Consider the following 25,250-nt stretch of genomic DNA (forward strand, 5'->3'; position numbering starts at 1 on the left):
TTTCCTTTTTTTCTGTTAAAAAAATCATATTGATAACTAAGCATTGCTGAAGCTTACTCACTTAAGATAAGTTTTTAGAACTAGAAGCAACTAAACTTTCTCCTTTTTTGAGAGCTCTTTTCTGACCTATACATGCTAATACAGGAAGATGAACGAGCTATTATAATGTATGCTAGCACAAACATAACATATTGGAAAATTCTTGAGACAGATGTTATAAAGCATTGTTTATGTAGAATGTATTCCACAAAATCAGTCATTAAAAGTTTCACTTAGAGATGCTGAAAGTTTTCAGAAATTCTTTGTAACATACGAGGAGTAACTATATATATGACTTACAGTGAGTTTTCTGTGGAGGAAAAAAATGTGCCCCGTCATCACCCTCCTTCCTTCTCCTCCCCCAAAGCATACTCAGCTTAATCCACCCACCTTATTTACTAGACTTGGTTCCAAGTGACTCTTGGCTGTTTGCAAAAATCAAATCCACCCTAAAAGGATGAAAATTTGTCACCATTGAAAATATATAAAAGAATGTGACAAAGGCTTTGAAGACATTTCCAAAAGAGGAGTTAAAAATGCTTTGAGCAGTGGCCTCCAGCATTGGAATAAATGTGTAGCCTTCCAAGGTAATTACTTTGAAGGGGACAAAACTTTTTGATTTGTGAGATCTCTGGTATGTTAAATTAGTAGCATTACTTTATAGTCACACCTCATATATAATGATTTATTAAATCTTAGATCATGTATCGAAAGACAATAGTTGCTATTTTTATCTAAAAGTATTGGCTCTATCATATGGATACAAATTTTATTATTGGATAATCAAATTATAATTTTAAAGTTTCACATATCTTTAAATCTGAATGTCATCTGCTTTAGCATCACTGAACAAAAAGGTCTTTTGTTTTTAAATTAGCCATTTTGTCACACACCCAGTATAACTATAATTCCTTTTGTTAATTTTCATATCTAGAGAGGTTTTTCCTAGGACAATATTTTCTTTTATTTAAAGGTTTTATTTCTTTGTCTTTAGCACTTCAGAATCCAGAGGTGGTGGCTCTTCGAGGTGGACTAAGTACCATTTTAAAAAATGTGATTGATTGCCAATTAAGCCGAATAAATGAGGCCCTTATTACTACAGTTTTGCACCTCTTAAATCATCCAAAGACCCGACAGTATGTGCGAGCCGATGTAGAATTAGAGGTAGACATTTTTCTTTTTTTCAATTTTATATATATTAATTTAAAAATTCTCATAGTACAATATAAATTAAATGTAAATTAATAGTATTTTTTATTGTACAGTTACTGTACATTTGGTCTTTACTTATTAAAGATTTATGATCATTTAACTTGCATTGATTGATCTGAAGGTTGCCATCACTATTTTTTTTTTTAAACCTTTAACTTCTGTGTATTGACTTATAGGTGGAAGATTGGTAAGGGTAGGCAATGGGGGTCAAGTGACTTGCCCAGGGTCACACAGCTGGGAAGTGTCTGAGGCCGGATTTGAACCTAGGACCTCCTGTCTCTAGGCCTGGCTCTCACTCCACTGAGCTACCCAGCTGCCCCCTGCCATCACTATTTTTGAAGGACTAACTAATCTCATTTATAAATTCAGTAAGGCAAACTAAGAAGATATTCAGCTAAATCAATATATTTTTTATCTGTAATTCATGTTTTCCATTAATTCAGGTAGGCCTTCTCCTAATTTACCTTTAACAGTGAACTTAATAACTGACTCAGAATCCTAAGAAGAGATAAGTTCAGGTGTATAAAATTAAAGCAAAGGTGAGGAAAAACTAGGCTTATGATAGTTATTTGTGTATATACACATTTTTGTCATTCACTATATCCTAAATTCTTTACTTTAAATTGGAGGCACAATTAAAGAGTGATTTATGGAGGATGATAAAATAACAATGTCAGTAAGTTTTCAAAAAACCATTGATGATCCCTGTCTCCAAGATTTATGTATGGGAATATTCTTGGATTTAGCCTGAAACTATGTTACTTGAATGTCTTTGGATATTTTCATCTTTGAGTTTATGAAATTGAAATTAACCAACATCATGAACTAATAGATCATAATATCATGGATTTACATCTGGAAAGGACATTGTTGGTCATATTGTTTAACCTCTTTATTTTACAAATAGAGAAACTGAGACCCACAGAGGTTAGTGACTTTCCCAGTGTCCCTCTCTGTAGGAAGTAGCAGAGCCAGTATTTTGAGCCCAAGCCCACCTACTCCCAACCTCTTACTCAACCCTCTGAATTACAGCATTCTCTATAAGAGCAAATTTCATCCTTTAAAGGAATCCTATGGGTATAAACAAAAATCTTTATGTTTTTCCTAATCTTCTTTGGAACAAGGTGATGATTTTGAAACTGGAGAGGTAATAAACTCTTTAGTTATTTGCACACAATCAGGCCACAAGTTACCATTGTCAAGCTCTGGACATATTTGCCTATACCCTTGGTGTAGGGGGTGGAGTCTTTAATGAGATCCATTGAATCTGCAGTAGACAAAAATTGTAATTGGGAGAGAAGTAGTAAATTCACTGCCTATCAGAGTGGGGGGGAAAGGGGAAATAAAAATCAGTTGATAGGAGTTCCTGTTTCCTATCCTTGCTGAAATCAGAATTATTTACTCTAATACATAGATGATATCTAGCATTTTTAAAAACCCAACTCTTTCCTTACATTATCAGTGTGCTAAGTAGAAAGAGTACTGTTATCTAAATGAGAGAGGACCTCAGTTCAAAACCTGGCTGGGCTATTTTTATTTATCTATATCACCTTGGTTGAGTCACTTAACTGGGCCTCAGTTTTCCTGTCAGCAAAATAAAGTCATAGATGACCCTTAATATTTCTTCTAGCTTTAAATCAATAGACTTATAATCCTAATAAATCAATTACTGGCATATTCAACCTTTTATCCAAAAAAATATTTTTTTCTTTCTGTAGAAGCTATATTTCCAGTCCTTAGAGGCAAAAGCTCAACTGACATTTATATTCATTTTTTCTAGAGTTCTTTATTCAATCTATTTTGAATTTTGCTCTTTGTGTTTTTGCTTGATTTAAAAAACCCTATTTTAAAACATTAAAAAATTAAATGAAATGTTCTCACAGGATTACTTTTTTTTTTAGTAGTGGTTTTTACTTAATTCTCTTGCTTTAATATTTAAACATTATTCCTTTAGAACAAAATTGGAAGTGAAAAATAAATTTTGTTTATTGTAAAGAGAATGTGGTAATAACAAGGAATATTCTTTATTTTTAGAGAATCTTAGCACCGTATACAGATTTTCACTACAGGCATAATCCAGACACAGCAGAAGGACAGCTTAAGTAAGTGCTAGATGTTTCCTAATAGTTGAAAATTTATAGTATGTTTTTTGTTTTTTAATTTTCAAAGTTCATATTCTCAACATTCTCCTGGATTCTCCTGAAAATTAAAGGAGAGATAAGAGTCTGTGTGCACACTTTGCTTAACTGAAATTTCTTTTTTTTAAATAAAAATCTAACATAAACTTTTTATTAAGATTTAATTCAAATAAGCTTTAAGAATTATAAATATTAAGTTTCTGTAAGTTTCAATTTTTTATTGATGAACGTGCAGAGTAGGATGGGGATGACCTTAAAATATTTGATTTTTAGCATTCATTCTAAAAATTAAAGGATTGGTGGTAAATGAAAAAGAAATGCCAGGGTTGGGAAAGCAAATGGAGATTTCTCTAACTGAACAAATGCTTAAGTTAAAGAGCAAATTTGAAAAACCAAGTGCTAATTTAAAGAATTTATGGGAAGAAATTAGTGCTACATGAAATTGACTTTCAGAAAATGGTAGAAGATAATTTTACTTTGAAAAATTTTATTGATATCTTCTGTTTTTTTATATCCTTAATTTCCCAATATATGCCCCATCTTTCATCTACCCATGAACTATTCCTATTAAGAACCATTCCTATTAAGAAAGCTATTAGTGATCTCTTTCATATATAAATTCAAACTAAACTTAGTGTGTAAGGGGAATTAGCTCATCTTCATTCATTGTTTAGGCTCTAGCCATCAGAAATAATGTCACCCCACCCAACTTAGAATTAAGTGAGGAGGGGAAGATAGTAAGTAACAAATCAAAAACAAGGGCAGTCCAAAACAGTGTTGAGGCTGCTATTTGTCCACTTGAAATTGGAGGTGGATGCAGGAAGTGACAAAAGATGCTATCTTTTAAATATGATGGTAACTTCCTGTGGAGGCAGTTGGCGCTTTGAACTTAATGTTGAAGGATCTCTGCTGAGACCTCAGACTGCTTCTCTTTGAATTGTCACATGTCTAAGTTAGGCTGACCCTCTCTCTCTCTTCCCTTGGCGTTTCTGGAGGCTCTAGCCTTAAGGAGGCCTCTCTTATTGGAGGAGGCCTTGTGGCTAGAACCCTTGCTTAATTAACCTCTGTGCCTCTCTGCTGGGGCCTCTAAATATCTACCTGGTTCAGACCTCAGGTCTGGGCCAGAGTTTCTCTCTCTCAATTTCCCTACCTTCAATCTTCCTAATTGTAAATAAACCACCATAAAGTCATCCTGACTTGGGTCTGTTTTATTTTGAAATCGAGTTAATCGATTTCTGGCAACCATACCTTAAATATCTAGTTTTTAACTCTTTCAATAGATAGCACATATAGCTATCTAGGTTTGTAGTTAGAGATGCATTATGAGATAGTAAGTCATCAACCCTCATCTAGAATAATGTAGCTTCCTAATGTCTTTCTATATACATTCTCTCCCTACTTGTTCCACTCTGATGCTAGAATGCTTTTTCATCTCACTTTTACCACTTGAAAGCTCACTCCAAGGCTCAACTCAAGTGCTACTTGTCCCCCCCCCCCCCGCCCAAATCACCTTATTTCACCAGTTGTCATTGTCAATGAATTCCAAACCCTGTCATTGTTTATTTTGAATATATTATACATTAATTTGTGAACATGTTGTCTATTCCAAGTCAGGAAAACTTGAGTTGTAAGTACTTTCCTTCATCAGCAGGCACTTATCATTCACCTGTCATGTACATTGAAATACAAAGACAAAATTAAACAGCCCTTGCCTTCAGGAGCTTACATTCTGTCAAGGCAGACAACATGCACATATATAGGGATGCATAAAAACGATACAAAGCATATGTGAGGTTACCTTATAGAAAAGGTGCAAGGGACCAAGAAAGGCCTTATGCAGAAAGTGACAGTCACCCAGTGACTTGTGTCACTGTGGTAAGTCTCTTAACCTTTCAGTGTCTTGGGCAACTCTTCAAAGATGAGAGCTGTTGAGCAGGTGCATGAAATAGACATACAAAAGTGAAACAGTCACCACCATCAGGGTATTTGCATATTACTAGGGAGATATAATATGGTCACAAATTAAATGCAGAATATATACAAAATACGCACTGACGGGGGTGGAGATGCATTGACAACTAGGGAAATAAGTTTTTTTGGAGCAAGTAGCACTTGAGTTGATCCTTGAATGGAATTGTTGGGTTCAAGTGAGAGAAGTGAGATAAAGAGCATTCTAAAATGAGGATGGAATAGGGAAAATCTGTATGCTGAAAGACTTATTTCTAAGAAGCTACTGAAATTTTGATGAGGAGTAAGGAGAGTTGAGGAACAAGGATGGTTGTGTGGGGAGAGAAAAACTTCATGCAAGAGATATTGAGAAAGTAGTATCAACAAGACTTGCCAGTTGATTAGATAAAAGGAGTGAAATGGGAAAATTTTGAGGATATCCTCTAAGTAGAGAATATGGGTGACCAAAGAATTGTAGTGTCTGCAATAGAAATATGGAAATGAAGAGAAAGGGATGAGTTTGCATTTGTTGAATTTGAGATGCCTTTGAGACACCCAGGCAGTTGGTGATGTGGAAATGAGGCTCAAGAGAAAGATGTGAAGGTTTGACTTATAGATTTTGGAATCAGATGATAGTTTGCATATTGATAGCTAATTCATAATGGGAGCTGATAAGATCATTTAGAAAAAAAGAAGAGAGGAGATCCCCCAAACAAAGTCCCGAATACTGTACATATAGGAAGTATAGCATGGAAGATGCACCTGCAAAGGACACCAATTAAATCATGTCTGGATCACCTCCAAAATATATTCTATATCTATTACTCCAAAGGCTTAAACTTTACCATTTTCAATACTTTGATGCCTTAATATTCTGTTTCTTAATAGAGAAGACCGAGAAGCACGGTTCCTAGCTAGTAAAATGGGAATAGTAGCAACATTCCGATCCTGGGCAGGTAAGTTCCTTTATTCTTCCTCATACATTTGACATGGAGGTTCCTTATCATATTTCCAAATCTTGTTGCATATAACTCCCCTTGAAAATTGTTAGTTGTGCTCATAAGGTTATTCTTTACTAGTAAATTTCCCTTCCTTTTGTTATAAGGACGGAGAGGATTTGAGCATATGAGCAGGTTCTGCAGAGGAGATGCAGATGCAGAAAAAAGGTTCTAGAATGTGGGTGTGGAATAGGAGAGACAGTTACTAGGTTTGGGGCTGAGTCTTCTCTCTGGGGTATGACCTGAAGAGACTGGCTATTTTCCTTGTGGTTGTTTTTTACCCTGTCTTTCCCATCTACCTGTTTCCCTGCTGACTGGTTGATATATCTACTGAGCTTCTTGGTGTGATCCTGAATCATCTGAGCCATCTTGTCTGTGAGAATTAGGTTTGGGGTCCTTCTGGATCCAGAACATCTTCCTGGGCCCTGTCCTGCCTAACTGCCAAAACTCACTACCTCTGTTACCATCAAAGAGGGGTTTGAGTTAGGGTAGTTTTATTTATATTATGGACTGGGTCTTTAGACAGATAGGTAAGGATTAGAGTCAAATTTTTGTGAAGGCTTCCCATGAGGGAACAACTTTAGATCTGTGGGAGGTTTAGGTAGTGACCATTAGTTTAGGTTATCCAAATTCCTTCCCTTCCCAAATCATCCCTGTTATGTATTGATCTGTGTTTGTTACCTCTACCTGTCACCCCACATTCAACCTACTGACACTGGGTTTGTTGGCCTTCCCAAAATAGTTTAATCTTCTGATACTAGCCCTATCTGAACCATCTAATCCCATCCCCTAAACCCACCAACATTACAGTTTGGCTGAGGCAAAGGGTTTGAACTTGGACAAGGCCTGAGGGAGTTTTTTTTTCAAGCCTGAGTATCAGTGGTTCTCATAGGCAGTTAAGAGGGAACTGACAGCCTATAGAACTTTCCTTGAACTGTCAATCAAGTGATTAACTAGTTCAGTGATGGGCAACCTTTTGAGCTTGGTGTGACAAAATTTGTCAAAAAACTGAGCATAACTTGGGTGGTGTGTCACTTTGAGGAAAAAAAAACATAATTTCATGATATTTATAGTTTAAATAACAAAAATGTATAATTATATAACTGGATTTAATAAACCAAAATAGGTAAATTAATATAGGTAGAATTGTCATCTATAGTGCACAGAGAGTCTACACTACACTACAGCATGTAGCCCCATACTTCTCTCTTTGTGACCGTGTGTCATTGAAAAACGTGTGGCCATGTGTCAGTGCTGACACACGTGCCATAGGTTTGCCATCACCAACCTAGGTACTGAAGGAAGCTGTCTGTTCAGCACTACAGTCACATTGCCTTGAGATGGACAGCTGTCAGTCAACCAGCTGCTGTCCAGTGCTGAAGTTTTTTTTTCCAAAGTGGCTGGAAATTATACACAAGTATTTTTGTTTCCTGATATATTCCTGTATAAATGTATTAATAATGTGGATAATGGAAATGATATATGCTTATGTTATGACGATACCTTATGTCTTGTTTATGGTGATCTCAGAATTTTGTTAAAAATTATTGGCTTAAGAAGTGATAAGACCAGTGATGAAATTATCCATGCAGCGAATATGTTCTTACATACCTATAATTGTGGTGGTTTTGGCTTGTGTATACAAATTTTGTTGGATTTTCATGGTTACTCTATACAAAATTAAGAGTGTTTTTACAATGGTATTCAGGGATTCTGAAATTGAACAAATGATGATAGTATTACAGCAAAAGATTGATAATATGGAAAAACATTATGCTATGGTTAGTGGACAAGGTATTGATAATGGTCAACAACCCTCTAGGCTAGAAAGGGAAACTGAGGCTTTGTAAAAAACACTTGCTTTATTTGTTTCCTTTGAGGGAGCTGCCTATTATGACTCCAGACAGGGGGATTATTCATCTAAGATCCCATAAGAAGTTTTCATCAGCGGAACTAGACTCAATAAAAAAAGAGAACTCCTAGATATTATGATGAACCTCATAAGGTGATCCAGGAGTTTAAGAGGGCTATAAAAGTTTTTGATCGGAACTTTGCTGACTTCTTTCTTCTTATGGAAGATCTGTTAATGAGAAGGGAGAGGGAGGAATTAATTGAGTGAACCAGGAATAATCCTGCCCTGACACCATGGCCAGAGCAGTATGAGGAACTTGATTTAAATTCCGTGGGCAATAATAGAGCTCTAAAGCAAGCTAGAGAGTCTATACTAGAAATAATGAAAAGGAATGCTAGAAGACCTGTTGCATGGTCTAAATTTGAACACATTAAACAAAATATTGGAAAGTCACTATTGGCATTTCAAGACATTAATGGATACAGCTGAGTTGCAATTGGGTCTTGATATGGTATCTGAAGAGACCATTGCACATATTAGAAGGCTGTTTGTTAAATATGCATGTTCTGCAGTGAGACAATTTTTAAGGAACAACTGGCTGGTTTGGGAGATGAGTCTAGAGGAGTTAAAAAAGAAAGCTTGCTATGTATTTGCAGCAGACAAAGATAAAAGTTCCAATGAGAAAGATTCAATTATTGAGGATTTGCAAAAGCAATTAAATGAAGCAAATAAGAAAGCAAAGGATAGTGGGATTTAAAGAGAGGTGCTGAACTTAATTTTCTTAATTCAAGTTCCAGATAGCATTAATACTAAGTAGACTTGGGCTGTCAAAAGGAGATGAGTGACATTTAGTCTAAAAAGAGAAGTGATTGAATAGTGGGAAATATTTTTTGTATCAGATTTTTCTGATAAGAGGTTGCCATCAACCTTATAACATAAATAATTAATACACACAAAAACACATGTAACAAATTTCCAAAAGATAAATGGTCAAAGGATATGAACAAAAAACAGTTTTCAAAAGAGGAAATGCAAAGTATTTACAACCACAGTGTTTTACATCACTAATAATGAGAGGAATGCATATCAAAACCATCTTGAAATTTCACCTTACATACTACAAATTTTCAAAATGACAATAATCAATGTTGGAAGAATTGTGAAAAGATAGGCACACTAATGCATTATTGGAAGAGCTATGAAATGATATAGCCATTTTGGAAAGCAATTTGGAATTTTTGCAAGTAAACTGACTAACATTAAAATGTCCACACCCTTTGAAACAGAGACTCCATTTCTTTCCGTATATCCTTAGGAAGCCATTGAAAAGGAAAAAGTCCCCATATATGCCAAAATATTTATAGCAGCACTTTTCGTGATAGCTTAGAATTGGAAATAAAGTAGATGTCTATCAGGTAGGGAATGACTAAATAGATTATAGTAATAAATGATGTAATAGAATTTTACTGTGTTGTACAAAATGATATGTGTGATGAATACAGAATCATGGAAATATCTACTTGAATAGATGTAGAATGAAGTAAACAGAAATGGAAAGAACTATGACATGCCAATAAATAAAAAGTAAATATAAGAAAGTCACAAAGATCAAGTGAAACGTCAGTGAAACACACTGAACCTACCCACTTGGGGACTTGGGAGGTAGGATTTCCATAGGTGCTACATATTGTGAGTTTTCAAACTTAATGAATCAATTGGTTGTGCTGACTTTTTCCTTCTCTAAAAAAATATTATTTGTAATGGGGATGGCTCACTGTCTGGGAGGATTAAGGGAAGGAATATATGGGATAGGTGGTAAAAGAAACAGACAATATCAATAAAAGCTTATTTAAAAAGTTAAAAAATGTTATTGGGAAATGCTAGCAAAATAAATAAAAGTACACTTAAAAAGAAAGAAGAGCCTCACTTCTGTTCCCTTGGATAGTTTTCTTAAAAAATCATTTAGCAATAGTCGCAGTGATTTCTGTGTTTAACATGTTTATTTGAGTTTGAAAATAGAATAAGAAAATTTAAATAATTTAGCGTTATTCAATAGGGATTATGTAAATCGTGGAAACATATTGGTCATGATTAGAAGGGATATTGTTTATATAATTTATATTAGAATAATATGTAAAATATTTTAAATTCTTAACTATAGCCAAATTGTTACAGATGATATTTAATCACTGACATATTTGTAGTGAGTTTTAATTTTTCTGCCTTTTTTTTAAGGCATAATTAGTTTATGTAAGCCTGGCAACTCTGGGATCCAGTCTCTAATTGGAGTACTTTGTATACCAAATATGGAAATACGGGTAGGTAAAATGTTTTTAGTGGTTATTTTTTTACTTTTCAGACACATTTCTCTTCTTGGCAAAAGATCTATAGATAGTATCATCTATTGATTTATAAGGAATGTTTGGAGGTTATCTAATACAATTGCCTCTTACAAATGAGAAAACAGGAGCCCACAAAGGACTTGATAAAGGTCAACCTGGTAGTAAGAGACAGTTAGTATATGAGCTCTGATCTTAGATTCTAAATCTAATATATGATGCCATGTTGCTGCCACTATATATTGTTTCTGTTCTACAATTATATATTAACACATTTGTTGTTTAGTCATTTTTTGGTTGTGTCCAACTCTTTATGATCCTTTTGAAGGTTTTCTTAGCAAAGATACTGGAATGGTTTGCCATTTCCTCTTCTAGCTCATTTTACACATGAGGAAATTGAGGAAAACAGCATTAGTGACTTCTTGAGGGTCACATAGCTAGTAAGTGTCTGAGTTCAGATTTGAATTTGAATCTTTCTGACTCCAGGCCCAATAGCTCTCTACTATTGCATCTAGTTTTCTTTATTTTTCTCTTAGAGAATAACATGCTATGCAAAATGACATGTCAATCTGAACTCTTATTATTTCTAATTTTAAAAAAGTCATAGGTTAGTAAAAATAGAGTTATTTACAACTCAATTTTAAACTGGAGAGACATTTAGGAGCACTCAAATTTATGTTTTTGCCTCTGATTCATTCTAACGCTGTAAGAGAAAGAATAGCCATTTAATTTGTTAGAACCCCCACATAGTTCTCTCAAATTGTAAGTCTGCATTGATGAAGAGAGTTTTCACAATAGGAGATCTTTATATTGTACATAGTTTTGCAAGTAGCCATCTTGTGCAAACTGTAGCAAGTTAGTTGGAGGTTCAGATTTTAGAATCCCAAAGCAGGCATGAGACAGCAGAAGGACCATTGGAGCACCCCTATAAATAGGAGGTAACCCCAAGCAAACTGACTCAGTTGTGAGTTAGGTATGTGGAAAGGGTGGAAGGGGAAAAGCTCTCCATTTGAACCCAGAAGCTTCACCAAAGACTTGTGTTAGCTGATCTACATTAGGGTCCAGCTACTTAGGCAATCTGCAGTATAGTTTATCATCATCATCAACAAAGATCATCAACAATATCATCAACAAATTCATTTCAGAAGAAACATCAGTTATTTATTATCAGCCAAGCTTAGCCAGCTTTGACATCCAGCAGCTGAACTAGGCTGAGGCTGCAAAACCAGCCAGAGTGACAGAATTCAGTCTGAGGCTTTTCCCCAAGGGAAACTGCCTAACTATGTCAACTAGTTTTTTAGTTTTAATCTTAAAACCTCTGTCCTCACCCATTTTTCCTCAATCTCTAATCCATCAAGACATTCCTGTATCAATTGATTTATTAAACCTGTTTTTTGAAATCTCTTTATTGGCCTAGTCCATCATTTTCAAGAAGATTCTCACAGTCAAGCCTGAGAGTTGAGATTGATTCCCTGACTGTAAGAGCTTTCATAGGCTAATTACCAACTCTTGCCTCTAATTAGTTCTCAATCAACTCAAGATCATAGATATTATCCACAGTCAGATCAGCATAGCTTATATTATATCAGGAAGATACTGAGTTATATATCATCAAGGAAATACTGATCTTGGCCTGTTGTCTGTTAAGAATTCCCTCAGTATCTGACACTCCCCCTGAAGGAAAACACTATCCAGCTGCTAATACAGAAGCAGCTTGAAAAAATAATCCCTACAGTATCAATGAAGGGATAGGTTTAGACTTATAGTGCCCTTCCCCCTCTCAAGTTTTTTATTTACAGATATTTTCTCTCTTATTCTTTGGTCGAGGCAAGAAAGGAGGACAAAGCTTGTTGGGTTGAAGATTGAAGAAGTTGGAAAATATTAGCTAGGTATGGAATAGTAAAAATAATAAAAAGGCTGAAAGAGCAGAGGACATGCAAATAGAAAGGAAGGGGTAAGAGGCAGGATTGCATAATAATAAACTGTACACCACTTGCTTCACAAGATTTTTGTAATAAAATGAAGAACTTTATAAATATGACCTATTTTTAAATGTGACTTCAAATTTACAGCGAGGTCTGCTTGAAGTTCTTTATGATATATTTCGTCTGCCTCTACCTGTTGTGACTGAAGAGTTCATTGAAGCACTGCTCAGTGTAGGTGGGTATTGAAAACAAGATGTAGTCATTGATTGATTAACTCATGCACAATATCTTTTTCCTGCCAGAATTGTTATGTTATTATAGTTTAAAATTTCTTTAAAAAACAAGATTAATCTTTCTTACAAAAAACTTGCTTCTTTAGCTCATTCTGCAATTTTGATTACCCCAAATCTCAGATAAGCAAATTAAATTCTTAAATTTTTGCTTAAATATATAGAGAAATTAGAAATTGTATGTTTTTCAAAATTTATATAACAGTATAAAAATTATAATTCCTTTATAATTGACTCATAATTAACATGAAGTTATAGATGTTTTTAGATGTATCTAAGCTTCCATTCAGATCTCCTTGGTAACCAAAATGACTAAGATCTCTATTGATTATTGATTTTTCCAGAGGAAAAATATTCAGCTTTGACATTTCCAGAGGTCAGATTTAACCTTTTGTTTATGGTGATACCTTTTTGCCACACAGCTGGAGGGGAACATAATGATTGTATGATTTCTTCCTTTTTATAGTTAGGAAGAAAAGGAATATCCAAATTAAGGTGAAATGCCGTAAGTTTTTTTTTTTAAGTCAATTGATTTTGTCATTTATAGAAATCTGGAAACAGTGTCTACATATTTCATTGTGGAGAGAGAACTTCATGAATCAGTCCCCCGGATTAAGGAGTTTTAATTTTCTCTAACTTCTCTAAGTTTTCTTTAGCTTAACTGTCTTAAATGATCATTAATATGAAGACACGATAGTCAAGATAGGAAAAATAAAAAGGCTTGCCACTTCAATTCTAGAAATCAATTTATACAAATCAGGGTTAGGGAAAATGTGTCTTAGAGAAAAATTCATATAAAAAAAGACTAAGGAAGTAATTTGAAGTTATACCCCAAAAAACTATTAAATTGTCCATGTCCTTTGACCCACTGATATTGCTACAGATTCTACATTCCAAAGACATCAGAGAAAGAAGAATGAGACATATATATAAAGATATTTATAAAGGCTCTTTTTGTGATAGCAGCAAATTGGAAACAGGGCATGCCTGTCAATTGAATAATGACTAAACACTTAAGCTATATGAATATGATAGAATACTGTTGTATTCAATTTCAGGAAAACCTAGAAAAATTTGTATGAACTAGTGCAAAGTAATATCTATAGAACTAGAAAACATTTTAAAGAATATTATAAAAATAATCAATTTTGAAAGACTGATAACTGATTGGTACAATGACCAATCACAATTCTAAAGGACTCGTGAAGAAACATGCTATCTATCTCTAGATATAGACCTGCGAAGACTATATTAGACAGACTTTGTGAAGACTTAAATGTTTTCTTTTTTTCTTTCTGTTTTATTTGGACAGGATGGGATGAGACATAGCTAAAGAGGAGCATGATTATATATGTTTGGGTTTTTTTTTGGTCTTCTCAATGATTGAGGAGAAAGTTTAGAATTGAAAATAAAATAAAAAATTTTGAAATAGCTGAAGTTAAAAAAGATGAATTTATATGCAAAAAAGATCTTAGGGACCTTAGTTGACTGCAAACTCAATATGAGGAAATGGTGCAGTTTAGCTATCAGGAAAGTTAATTTAGTCTTATATACATTGTGTTAGTATTATTAGAATGTACATAACTGGAATTTTGTTTTCCATTTTATGAATGCCACATTTACTAGAGAATTTAACCAACTATAATGTTTCCAGCTTTCTTGATTCACTCTCCAGAGAGGAAAATTTGAAACAGTAGCATGAGGATAAAAGTGTGTCATATATGTTGAAGGAACTGTGGATATTTAGCTTGGAGAGAACTTAGAATGGAACTTTTTGTCAGTGAACATTTATTAAGAAATTTTTTGAAAAAGGTGAGATTTAGTTTGTACCTGAAGGAAGCTAGGGAACCAGGGAGGGAAAAGTGAGTCAGTTAAGCATTGCAACACTTTTTTAAATAGGAAGAGATATTTGGCTCGTTTTATATAGCTCCAGAGGGCAAAACAAGGTTTGTTAGACATAAATTACAGAGAGATAGATTTAAGCTTAATATAAAGGAGAACTTTCTAACCATTAAGACCATCTCCAAAAGCTACAGCCTGTGTTATAAGGCAGAATTCTAAGCATTTAAGGTATTCAGGCAGATAATAAGAAACTGATGAATTTTGTCCTCAAGATTAGGAGTTGAACTTGGTATCATCTAAGGTACAGTGACAAAATCCTGTGATTCAAGGTTACAGTGGGAGATAACATAAGGTCTAAGTACTTAATTCACAAACTGTATTATTTAACCCTGAATAATCAATATTTATCTAAACCCAAATGTCCATTGTAAATACTGTTTTAAGTATTTGTCAAATGTCCATTTTAAATAATGATGTTTTAGCTTTTTTCTTTTGAGTATATTTTATTTGATAATCTTTCAGATTTCTTCTGGTAAAACAGAGCGTTACCCAAACTACAGATATGGTTGTTAAAGAAAGCTCTGATAGGCACGCTTTTTATTCTTAATGGTGGCATTTTTGTTGTTTTTAGATCCAAGTAGATTCCAGGATTGTTGGAGACTTTCAGATGGCTTTGTAGCTGCCGAAGCTAAAACTATTCTTCCCCATCGAGCCAGATCCAGGTAGAATTTAGTGATAAGAGATTATTATATTTTTATGAGAATGATTATTTTTTCCTAAAACTTGTAACATAATGAAAAATCATTTAATTTTTTTGTATTAATATGTTTCTAGACCAGACCTCATGGATAATTATTTGGCACTGGTACTTTCTGCTTTTATTACTAATGGGCTTTTAGAGGTAAGTGAAATTATTGTTAATAACATTTAAGAATTTACTTCATCTATGTATAATGAGAGCCAATATTAGAACACTGGATGAGGAGTGAAAAGACCTGTTTTCCTTATCTAGACAGTAAGATTTGATAATTAATTCCTTCCTAGTGATCATAAAGTTGTTATAAGGTAGCATCAAATGAGAGATTTTACATTAAAGTACTCTATAAACTACATTAAGATGTAATTCATTTTAAGACATTAAGTATTAATTTTGTGCAGAGCACTGTGCTAGACATTGGTAAAATACAATATTTAGAAAAGACACAATACCTACCTTCAAAGATCTTTTAGTCTGAGGGTTCTGCAACACACAAATGACTACAATAAAATTTTTTCTTAGTAATATCATAAGTGAATTGCAAACAGATTGGCCTATGAAGTTCAAGAAGGGGAGAGATCATTATGGATTAGAGCAAGATAGGCTTTGTAAAAGGAGTGACATTTGAGATGAGCTCTAAAGAATGGTAAATGTTGAAAAGGAGTAGTAGGGAGTTAGAATGAGATGGATGGCAATCTAAACATTAAGGAATCCAAAGGATGGAAAGTGTAGGACTTCATAAGAATAGTTTGATTGATAGTATATCTAAAAGAAAATATTGAGTGAGCAACCTAGAAGTATAGGATGGTACCAAATTGTGAGGGTCTTGAATGCCAAGCTAAGGAGTTTAAACTTGAAATGGGTATAATATAATATTTATGCAGTTGGAATATAGACTGATAGCATATTTTGGAATGAAATAGCTGACGAGTTTTAAGTCAAGGCTTAAAGACCTGTAGTCCTGTTGTGATTCTTGTTTTGAAAATGGAAATTTGTTCTAATGTTATTATATTAGGAGATAGTTGGAGCACAGTGCAGATTTTGCTTTTGTTTATATACATTTTGGTTCTTAGAAAATGCAAGAATGCATAAAAATGCTCTCAAGTGAACCCAGCCGACATAGGAATGCACAAAATTCATACATACATCCGCTTCAGACATCTACTAATTACTTAAGTTTTTAGTGTGTTTTCCTACTAGGTTGTTTGCTATTCTATGCATTTGTGAACTTTTAAACACACACACACACACACACACACACACACACACACACGCTTTAAATATCAAAAAGGAAGGGAAAAAACAAAATAACATGCATATGATACCTCTCAAGCAACAGACATAAAGAAATCCACATTTTGGATCATTAGAGACAAAGGCATTGAAACTCTGAAGATGGAAGAGGGCTGTTCTGGCTCCCACGCATCCTACCACTCCCTTCTTCCTCATCCCAAGTTGTTTGGTCTGTCTTCTTACCTTTAGCCATTATCTTTGCCTACTCTAGCTTTATGAAAACCACAACACCACTACTTAATAATAATATCTATATAGTACTTATGATGTGCCAGGCATTGTGCTAGTTTTTATAATTATTACATCATTTGATCCTCATAAACAACTTTGGAAGGTAGGAGCTATTATTATCCCTGTTTTGCAAATGAAGAAACTGAGGAAACAAGTTAAGTGACTTATCTAGGGTCATAAATTAAGTGCCTGAGGCTAGATTTGAACCGAATCCAGGCTTGGCACTCTACCTACTGTGCCACTTAGCTTCCCTTTAATTCTTGTATTACTTATATATTTCTTAACTGGCGAATATATATTAAACTGTGCCACTTGCTTTTATTAGATTCTTAATATGTCACTGACAAAGTTTTTGAGCGATGTACCCCTGTACTGTTTTCCCTACAAACTAGTTTTTACTGCTCAATTTTGTACAAAGCTCTGATTTTTATGAAGGCAGATGTCTCATTATTAGGGAACTGAGCGTATTTAGAGTTCATTGCACTACTTCTAATGAACAGTAATAAAAAGTCCGCACTAGGCTGGTACCAGCAAGAGAGAAAAGCTGAATACAAGAGATTTTAGAAGTCAACTTGATCTTGGTTCTTATTTTGAGATTTGAGAGGTGAGGGAATAGGAAGAGTTGACATTAAGACTGTTATGGGGAAAATTAACCTAGTATTAAAGATGTCAGTAGTTATAAATAGGCTATTGCTTATAGGGAGATTCTGTTGGTGGCAAATGAGGAAACAGTTGGACTATTCATTGAGGAATTTAGCTGGAGACCAGTTATAAAAAAAATCCTATTTATTGTAACTACTAAAAGGAAAATAGGGACAGAAAAAGGAAAATAGTGATATTGAATTTGGAGATATAACAAAGAACCCTGATCTCAATCTGTCTCTCGCGAGATTTCTTCTGTGATAATCAGGGCTAACCTGACTTCCTATCTATATAATAAATATAATGTCTAAACTTACTAAACTATGCTACTTATAAATTGTCTTAAATTTAGAAATCCGCTAGCTGCTTCTCTATGCAGCTAAATATATTCACAGACAGCTTTGTACTCAGTCAGGTATTCGCAGATAGTTTCTCTGCTGCCCCCCAGTGGAATACTGGAGAACTGCACCACCACTCTTCTCTCCTATTAGTCACTTCTAACCACCTATAGATATCAAGATGTTATCCAAGCTAGCTATCACCAAAATTTTCCAAATGCTCAGAGACAGCTCTCTAGACACCCTTCCTCAATAAGGAAGATCCAAGAGAGTGAGATTTATTGACCAACTGTCTTCCCAAGGGCCTCTGGGAATTCTCTACCTCTGACCTTTATTTTCTTAAAGCATCCCATGCAACTTCACAATTTCATTTTTAGGCTGAAAACTCACTTCTACAAGTCTAGAATAACTATTTACTCATTAATTAATTACCTTCTACAAGATGACACATGTAGATATTTATAGTATCTCATTTTGTGGTGGCAAAGAATTAAAGACTGAGGGGATGCCCAACAGTTGGGGAATGGCTGAACAAGGTTCAGTTGTCATGGATGCTCCTTTACTGTAAGAAATGATCAGCAGGATCCTTTCAGAAAAATCTGGAAAAACATATGAACTGATACTAAGTGAAGTGATCAGAACCAGAACATATTAACACATAGTAACAACAGTGTACAGTGTACAGTGACCAACTCTGAATGATCTAGCTACTCTCAGTAATACAGTGATCCAAGATAAAGCTGAGGGACTCAGGATGAAAAATGCCACCTACCTCTAAAGAAAGAATTGATAAAATCTGAGTGCAGATAGAAGCAGACCATTTTTTAGTTTATTTACTTCAGGAGTGTTTTTCTTGTATCTGTGATATATGTCTTCTTATACAACATGAAGAATATGGAAATATTTATTACATGCTAGAACATGGATAATTTTTATCAAATTGCTTATTGTTTCAAAGAATCTGAAAGAAGGGAATGAGGGAGAGAATTTGGAGTCTATGATGTCAGAAAACAATGTTAAAAATTGACTCTGTGTAATTGTGAAAAACACAGTAAAATGTTTCTGGGGGGAAAAGATAGCAAATGTGGGAGCATAGCTTATGACAGATAAAGTCAGAAGGAGAAACAGATTTCTAAGGAAGAATTAAGCAGATTGAGAATGGAAAAGTTAGAAAATGTATTTAGGGTAGAGGGTGTGCTAAGTGTGTCCATACCACACTCTAATGTGTCCAAAATAATATAGTATTTTCGCATTTTTAAGTTTGAATTTTTATTGGGAAATTTAGTCATCCATTTTTTAAAGCTTAGTTAAATTTTAATTCTTTAATTTGGCAAACAAAAGTAATTCCTTTATATCTGAATACTCAGATATATGTTTGCCTTAAAAAATTTCCTGAAATATACACTGTAATTAAATGTGCTGCACATGGCTATGAATGAGGGTCAATAAAAATATACAAGAAAGATTTCTCAAGTGATAAAAAGGCTCCAGCTAAGGTTTGTACCATCAGTTTACAGTAGGTAAAATCACTCTGAGACATGATGTATCTATTATGAAAGATTAGAGCAAATTTTTCCTTTTTTTTTCCCCTCCAAAGGGTTTGGTTGAAGTAATAACAAGCAGTGATGACCATGTCTCAATTAGAGCTACAATCCTATTAGGAGAACTTTTACATATGGTAAGTCTACTATCTTATTTATGAATGAAACACTGATTTTATTAAGTTATATACTTTATGAAAAATTTTATTTAAACTGAATTATCTTTCCAAATAATTATGGAGGTAAAATCTTCCACATTTCTTGACACATTATATTTGTTTATAATGATCTAAACCTGTTAACTGAAGCCTTTTTTTTAGTTCCATCTTTTGGCATAGAGGGGTAGCCCTGGGTTCTCAAACATTATGCCAGCAGAGCTATCCAGCGGGTGTGGGGTGGGGTGGAGAAACTATTAAGAATGGGCTTTGGGACAAATTAGATGCATTTGCCTTCAGAGAACCTGATTATATAAGTATAGAGGATTTTATTGGAGGGTGTTGAATGTTTTAGTCTTAGCAGTGCTCAAAGACATTCTTTGAAGTCACAGAGTTGTGCTCTGCATTGGTAGCTTGTGCTGATAACAGGTTGTTATAGTCCACCTTTTTTAGATTAACAATTGAATGTAAAACTATATTCACTAAATAGATTGATATTCCATAGCCACCCAAATCTTAAACTCTCTAGCTTTTCAACCCCAAAGCCAATAATCCACATGTAGCAGTTACCCAACTGGCTATATTACAGATGTAGAGAATGTTAACATTCAAACTATATTGTCTCCTTTAATAGAAGTTTATATGTTTTTATGTTTGGAGGAATTTTTATTTTGCTTTTCTTGCTAAGTCAACAACATCTATAACTGGGAGACTGTTTTATGTAAGTTCAGTCCCCCCCACCCCCAAGACTGACTCTCTATGCAATTATAAGACTATAAATTTAGGTCAACAGACTGTCATTTAAATCTTAACAGCAGTTTATTCAGCATATACTATGTAAGTACTACCGTGTTAAGTGCTCAGGATATAAAGATGATGAACTATAGTCCCTGCCTAGAAGAAATTTATATTCTAGTAAGTTATAAATTAGAGCCTAGATAATAGGAGAGAAAGGGTGAAAATGAACTTAGTATACCAGGAAGGGGTGGGGAAAGGCCAAAAAAAGCTCTTATTTTAAGTATGTAAAGATTAAAGAGGCCAGCCCAACCTCTTTATAAAAACTGACAAATAAAAAAATGCTTTGACAGATGGATAAAAAGCATTATATGCTATCTCCTTTTCCCTCCTAGTTTCTAGACCTTTTTAAAATTACATTTTGTAGTTTATTGCTTTAAAGTGGGTTTTTTCTTGGAAAAGGAGTTACAATGTTTAGCATAGAGAAAAATGAGGTGATTTGAATAGTAATTGCAAATTAGTGGTCCATTAAATAACAAGTTATTTTTACTTCCTTTACTTCCTATAATATTAAGCAAATAGTTTTGCTCCTTCAGTAAGGAGCTACAGTCTTTGAAGTCTGACTTTCGATTTAAGACTGAACCAGGACACCCTTACAGTAAGAATACACATTCAAACTTATATCATATCATTTTGTCTTAGTTCCCTAATGTGTAAATGTACCAGTATTGACTTTCCAAAAAGAAAAGCCAAACCAAAGTCTTAGTATATTCAAGTTTCTATTCAAAGTATAAGAACTTTTTAATACTTTTATTTAGAGAGTATGATTTAGGATAAATTAGGCCCAGTCATATCAGATTCATACTTTTTAGAATGTTTTTCAGGAAGATAAACCAGTTTGAATTCAGTTGAAATCCATTTTAAAAATTACAAATTATAGAGCTTGTATTTTTGTTTTGCATGATTTACTTAATGTAATATGAGTATAAAGATATTTGTCTTCTATATGTATATATGTGTATATATCAATCCTCCACTGAAATCCTGCTTGGATATCTCATCCTGGCTTGGGTGACCTTGGGTTCTTGAGTGGTCTTGTTCACAACTCTCATTGGTATTCTCCTAAGCTGGACAGGTATCAGGTTCAGGTGCTTCTTGCCTATGTCTGTTACCTGAAGACTAGCCTCAATGGGTTCCTCCTAGAGCCTGGCTATAATGTTATTTTACTTTTTCAGTCACAACAACTAATAAAGACCATCTTTTAAGGTGTGGAGGGATTGCAGTCTGCATTGTTAGAAAGAATTACCCACACTGATGAAATTACAGATTCTTTAAGTAATGAAATCAGCATTAAGGAATTTTAAGATTTATGGTATATTCATGTGGTATTTGCTTTTAGGCAAACACAATCCTTCCTCATTCACATAGCCACCATTTGCACTGTTTACCAACGCTAATGAATATGGCAGCATCTTTTGACATCTCTAAAGAAAAGAGACTGTAAGTATGAACTGTACCACATCTTTAAAGATACTTAGTACTTAGCACATGGAAGTTTTATTATAATTTAAGTTAACATATGTGACATTTATGGCAATTTTTAGTACAGATAAGAAAAAAGCAATATGCGAAATTCATAGCATTTTTCTTGTTGATTTTGTGGTTCACATGACAATTGGATTCTTCATTACTTTTTTGCCACAAACTGTTTGGGGCCATTTGTGTAGACCATCTGCAACAACTATTAATTTTTTTAAAGAAAAGGAATAGTGAAAAATTCTATATTTTAGGCATATCGTTTTAAACACTGTAAAGGTGAAAACAAAATTTTATTACCGATAAAGACAATGCTATAGATTGTCAGTACTGAAATAGACGAAAACGTAGTTTACAAAAGCTGGAAAACAAGAAATTTTCAATATGACTGGAATTATAGTGCTTAAAACTTGGACAAGGAGGAGATGGAGGGAGCTAAGATAGAAAGGGGTTGGGGTTAGTAGAGGTTTCTAACAGGGAATTGGAGAGTCATATCACCTAGGTCCCTTTGTCCTTTTCTCACCCACATTTTAAAAACTTTAAATGACTGTGCTCTGGTATGCAGTACTACACTTTATATTTGTTTTCTAGTTTAGTTTTCACATCTATCAACACTCTTTCAGTCAACAGTAATCACACCTCAGATAAAGATCTTTCAAGAACTATTATACATTTTTAGGGCTGAAAAGTATGTCAGGATCAAGTTAGCTGATAAATTCAGTAGTCCAGTTGCACCAATTGCTTTGCAAAGTTTGTAAAAGTTAGCATTGATGATTTTTTTATGGAATTCTAAAGTAAAATGTGATCCTATAACTTTTAAAATCAACTCTTACATTAGACTTCTATAGGCTGTGGTATAATTTGGCATAGCAGCATCTATAAAGGATCTATACTTTGTCAAAATAATTACTGTATTTTTTCTCCTTATTAGGCGAGCCAGTGCAGCTCTGAACTGCTTAAAACGCTTTCATGAAATGAAGAAACGAGGGCCTAAGCCTTATAGTCTTCATTTAGATCACATTGTTCAGAAAGCTATGGCAACACACCAAAAAAGGGATCAATACCTCCGAGTTCAGAAAGATATTTTTGTTTTGAAGGTATTTATGTGAAGCCTAAGTTTAATTTTTTTTTTTACTTGTGACATTTCTTAATTTAAATTTTGGATGCAGTTTTATTTCAAAAGTTCTGTAATTTTTGCAATTTTCATTTTCTTTCTGTGGAAAACATTAAAATTCATATTTTATTATCAATAATTTTAGGTGCCATTTCAACATTTATGATTGAACTATATCCTTAATTAATACTTTTTGGGATTTGGGAGCATTGCAAATTTGGATTTTATATTTTGTTTTTATCTATTTGCTACAAAATAATTTTCCTTCCGTCTTTCTAATCAAATGATTCAGGATACAGAGGAAGCTCTCATGACCAATCTTCGAGACAGCCAAGTTCTTCATCATAAGGAGAATCTTGAATGGAACTGGAATCTCATAGGCACTATTCTAAAGGTAGGACAGAATATTTTATAATTTGTTGAAATGGGTATATACTTCTTGTTGCCTCAGATCCTGTTTTTGATTGTTGGTTTTTAATGCCTCCATAAATATTTAGGAATTGATGGTTTAAAAGACAGTTTCTACATAATCCATTATCTTTTTTCTAGTGGCCAAATATAAATCTAAGAAACTATAAGGATGAACAGTTACACAGGTATGTAAGAACTATATAAATTCACTACTTAGGGAATGTTATAACAGTCATTAAAATTAGTCATTTGGTATAATATACAGTATTACACTTATATTAATTTCTTTTATACTAGGAAGTATATAGGCCTATGTAGCCATGGGTAAGTCATTAATGTATAAATGTTCCAGGCAAATCTCTTAAAACTATAAGTCACAGAGAAGCCTCTTTTTTGTGGCATCAGTGTGATGAAATTAATTCCCCACAATGATGAAGCCATAGATTCAGATTACAAAATAATATTTTGGAATAGATAAATTCACTAATTTGGTCACAGTGGTTGTCTGCGTGTGCAAATGCAGGTGTCCCTCTTACCCCCCTTTATGTATTACATATTTTGTACAAACTTTTTTTTAATTAAAAGTCCAAAAAACTTATTATTTTTTAATAAGTATGGTTTTGATTTCAGTTTTGATACAGGTTAACCACACAATCTGAATTTCTAAAACTGGGGAACAATCGCAGAGTATTATAGACTAGTATGCCATAGTAATGATCATAGGCACTCAGTAAGTGTTTATTAATTTTGATAATGATATGCTAGATTGTTTCCAGCCTGACTTCCTTCATATACCAACAAAGCTAGTGACTGTAGTTAATCTACCTCTGGAGCTCCATCTTGTTGATGTGTGGGCAACCCCTAACCACCCAGTACTTCTTCATCCCTATCCCCACCACCTACCCACAACCTCCAAGACCCAAACTCCTTTCCTGAAGAGCCTGGTAATTGTGGCAAGTCTAATGTGATCATGGCAGGGTTTAAGGAGCCCTTAATCTAAATCATTCTGAAGATAGTGCACAAAACTTTTCTTATTAGAAATGCTAAAGATCAATTACTATAAGCCTTTCTGGGAATAGGGAAGATTTAATATTACTTTAAAAATTTCTTCAGTATAAAAACCACATTTTTAATAATTTATACTTTTCCCCAAACTTTAGTGATTATAAGGACATATGAAGAAGCCCATATCGTTGCATTTTGGGGGTACATTATAATAAGAAAAATAATAATACATAACATTTACATGGTACTCGAAAATTTACAAAGCTTTTTACATATTCTCATTTGATTCTGAAGACATGCTGGGAAGTATGTGCCAGTAGTTTTTCTATTTTGCAAGAAAGGACTTAAGAGAGGTGTAATGACTTTCCCAGGATAATATGATCTAGGATGTGGGAGGTAGGATTTGAGCTTGAGTCTTTCTGATTCCAAGTCTAATTCTTTATCCATTATCCCACTTAACAAATACTCCCTGCAATAGTGATGCTATTTAAATTTGAGAAACAAGTATAAACAATATTGTACTGGAGGAACACAGTGCTTTTTTCTTAATAGTCTTTTTAATATACCAGCCATTTCCCAATATGCTCTTCCTTTGTAGAACTTTCCCTTTTAACTAAGATACAGTTCAGGAAAACCAGCTGACCTGTCTTGTGCAACAGAAAAAGTGGCACTTAATTTTTCTAGCTGAGAATAGATGTAGAAGAACAGTGCTTTTTGGCATTGATAAAAGACTAAGCATCTATAATTTTTGTATAGGGAATTCTCAGTATTGAAACTCTTATCAAAGCATCTCACAAACCCATATGATCTAGGTAATTTCTAGGAAGTTACTGAAGGAAAAGTGACTTGCCCAGGGTCACACAACTAATAAGTATCAGAAATGGGTTGTGAACCTGGTCTTACTGACTCT

The 25,250-nt window shown here is 33.9% G+C and overlaps 1 protein-coding gene across 3 annotated transcripts in view; it reads left to right on the top strand.

The window, feature by feature from the left end:
* The first annotated feature begins 6,243 nt into the window (after positions 1 to 6,243).
* Positions 6,244 to 25,250, top strand: part of RICTOR (RPTOR independent companion of MTOR complex 2) — a 64,488-nt gene continuing 45,481 nt past the window's right edge. For 2 of the 3 annotated variants that reach the window (XM_044664254.1, XM_044664261.1), the window contains exons 1-10: positions 6,244 to 6,292; positions 10,422 to 10,504; positions 12,598 to 12,685; positions 15,214 to 15,304; positions 15,417 to 15,483; positions 19,441 to 19,521; positions 21,674 to 21,774; positions 22,742 to 22,907; positions 23,217 to 23,318; positions 23,474 to 23,520. In XM_044664254.1, coding sequence (XP_044520189.1) covers positions 6,259 to 6,292; positions 10,422 to 10,504; positions 12,598 to 12,685; positions 15,214 to 15,304; positions 15,417 to 15,483; positions 19,441 to 19,521; positions 21,674 to 21,774; positions 22,742 to 22,907; positions 23,217 to 23,318; positions 23,474 to 23,520 — 860 coding nt within the window. In that variant the 5' untranslated portion in view covers positions 6,244 to 6,258. The remainder of the gene's footprint in view (positions 6,293 to 10,421; positions 10,505 to 12,597; positions 12,686 to 15,213; positions 15,305 to 15,416; positions 15,484 to 19,440; positions 19,522 to 21,673; positions 21,775 to 22,741; positions 22,908 to 23,216; positions 23,319 to 23,473; positions 23,521 to 25,250) is intronic. The other variant, XM_044664270.1, reaches the window with a different exon arrangement.

This window comes from Gracilinanus agilis, chromosome 1, assembly GCF_016433145.1.
Source record: "Gracilinanus agilis isolate LMUSP501 chromosome 1, AgileGrace, whole genome shotgun sequence".
NCBI classification, from domain to species: Eukaryota; Metazoa; Chordata; class Mammalia; order Didelphimorphia; family Didelphidae; genus Gracilinanus; species Gracilinanus agilis.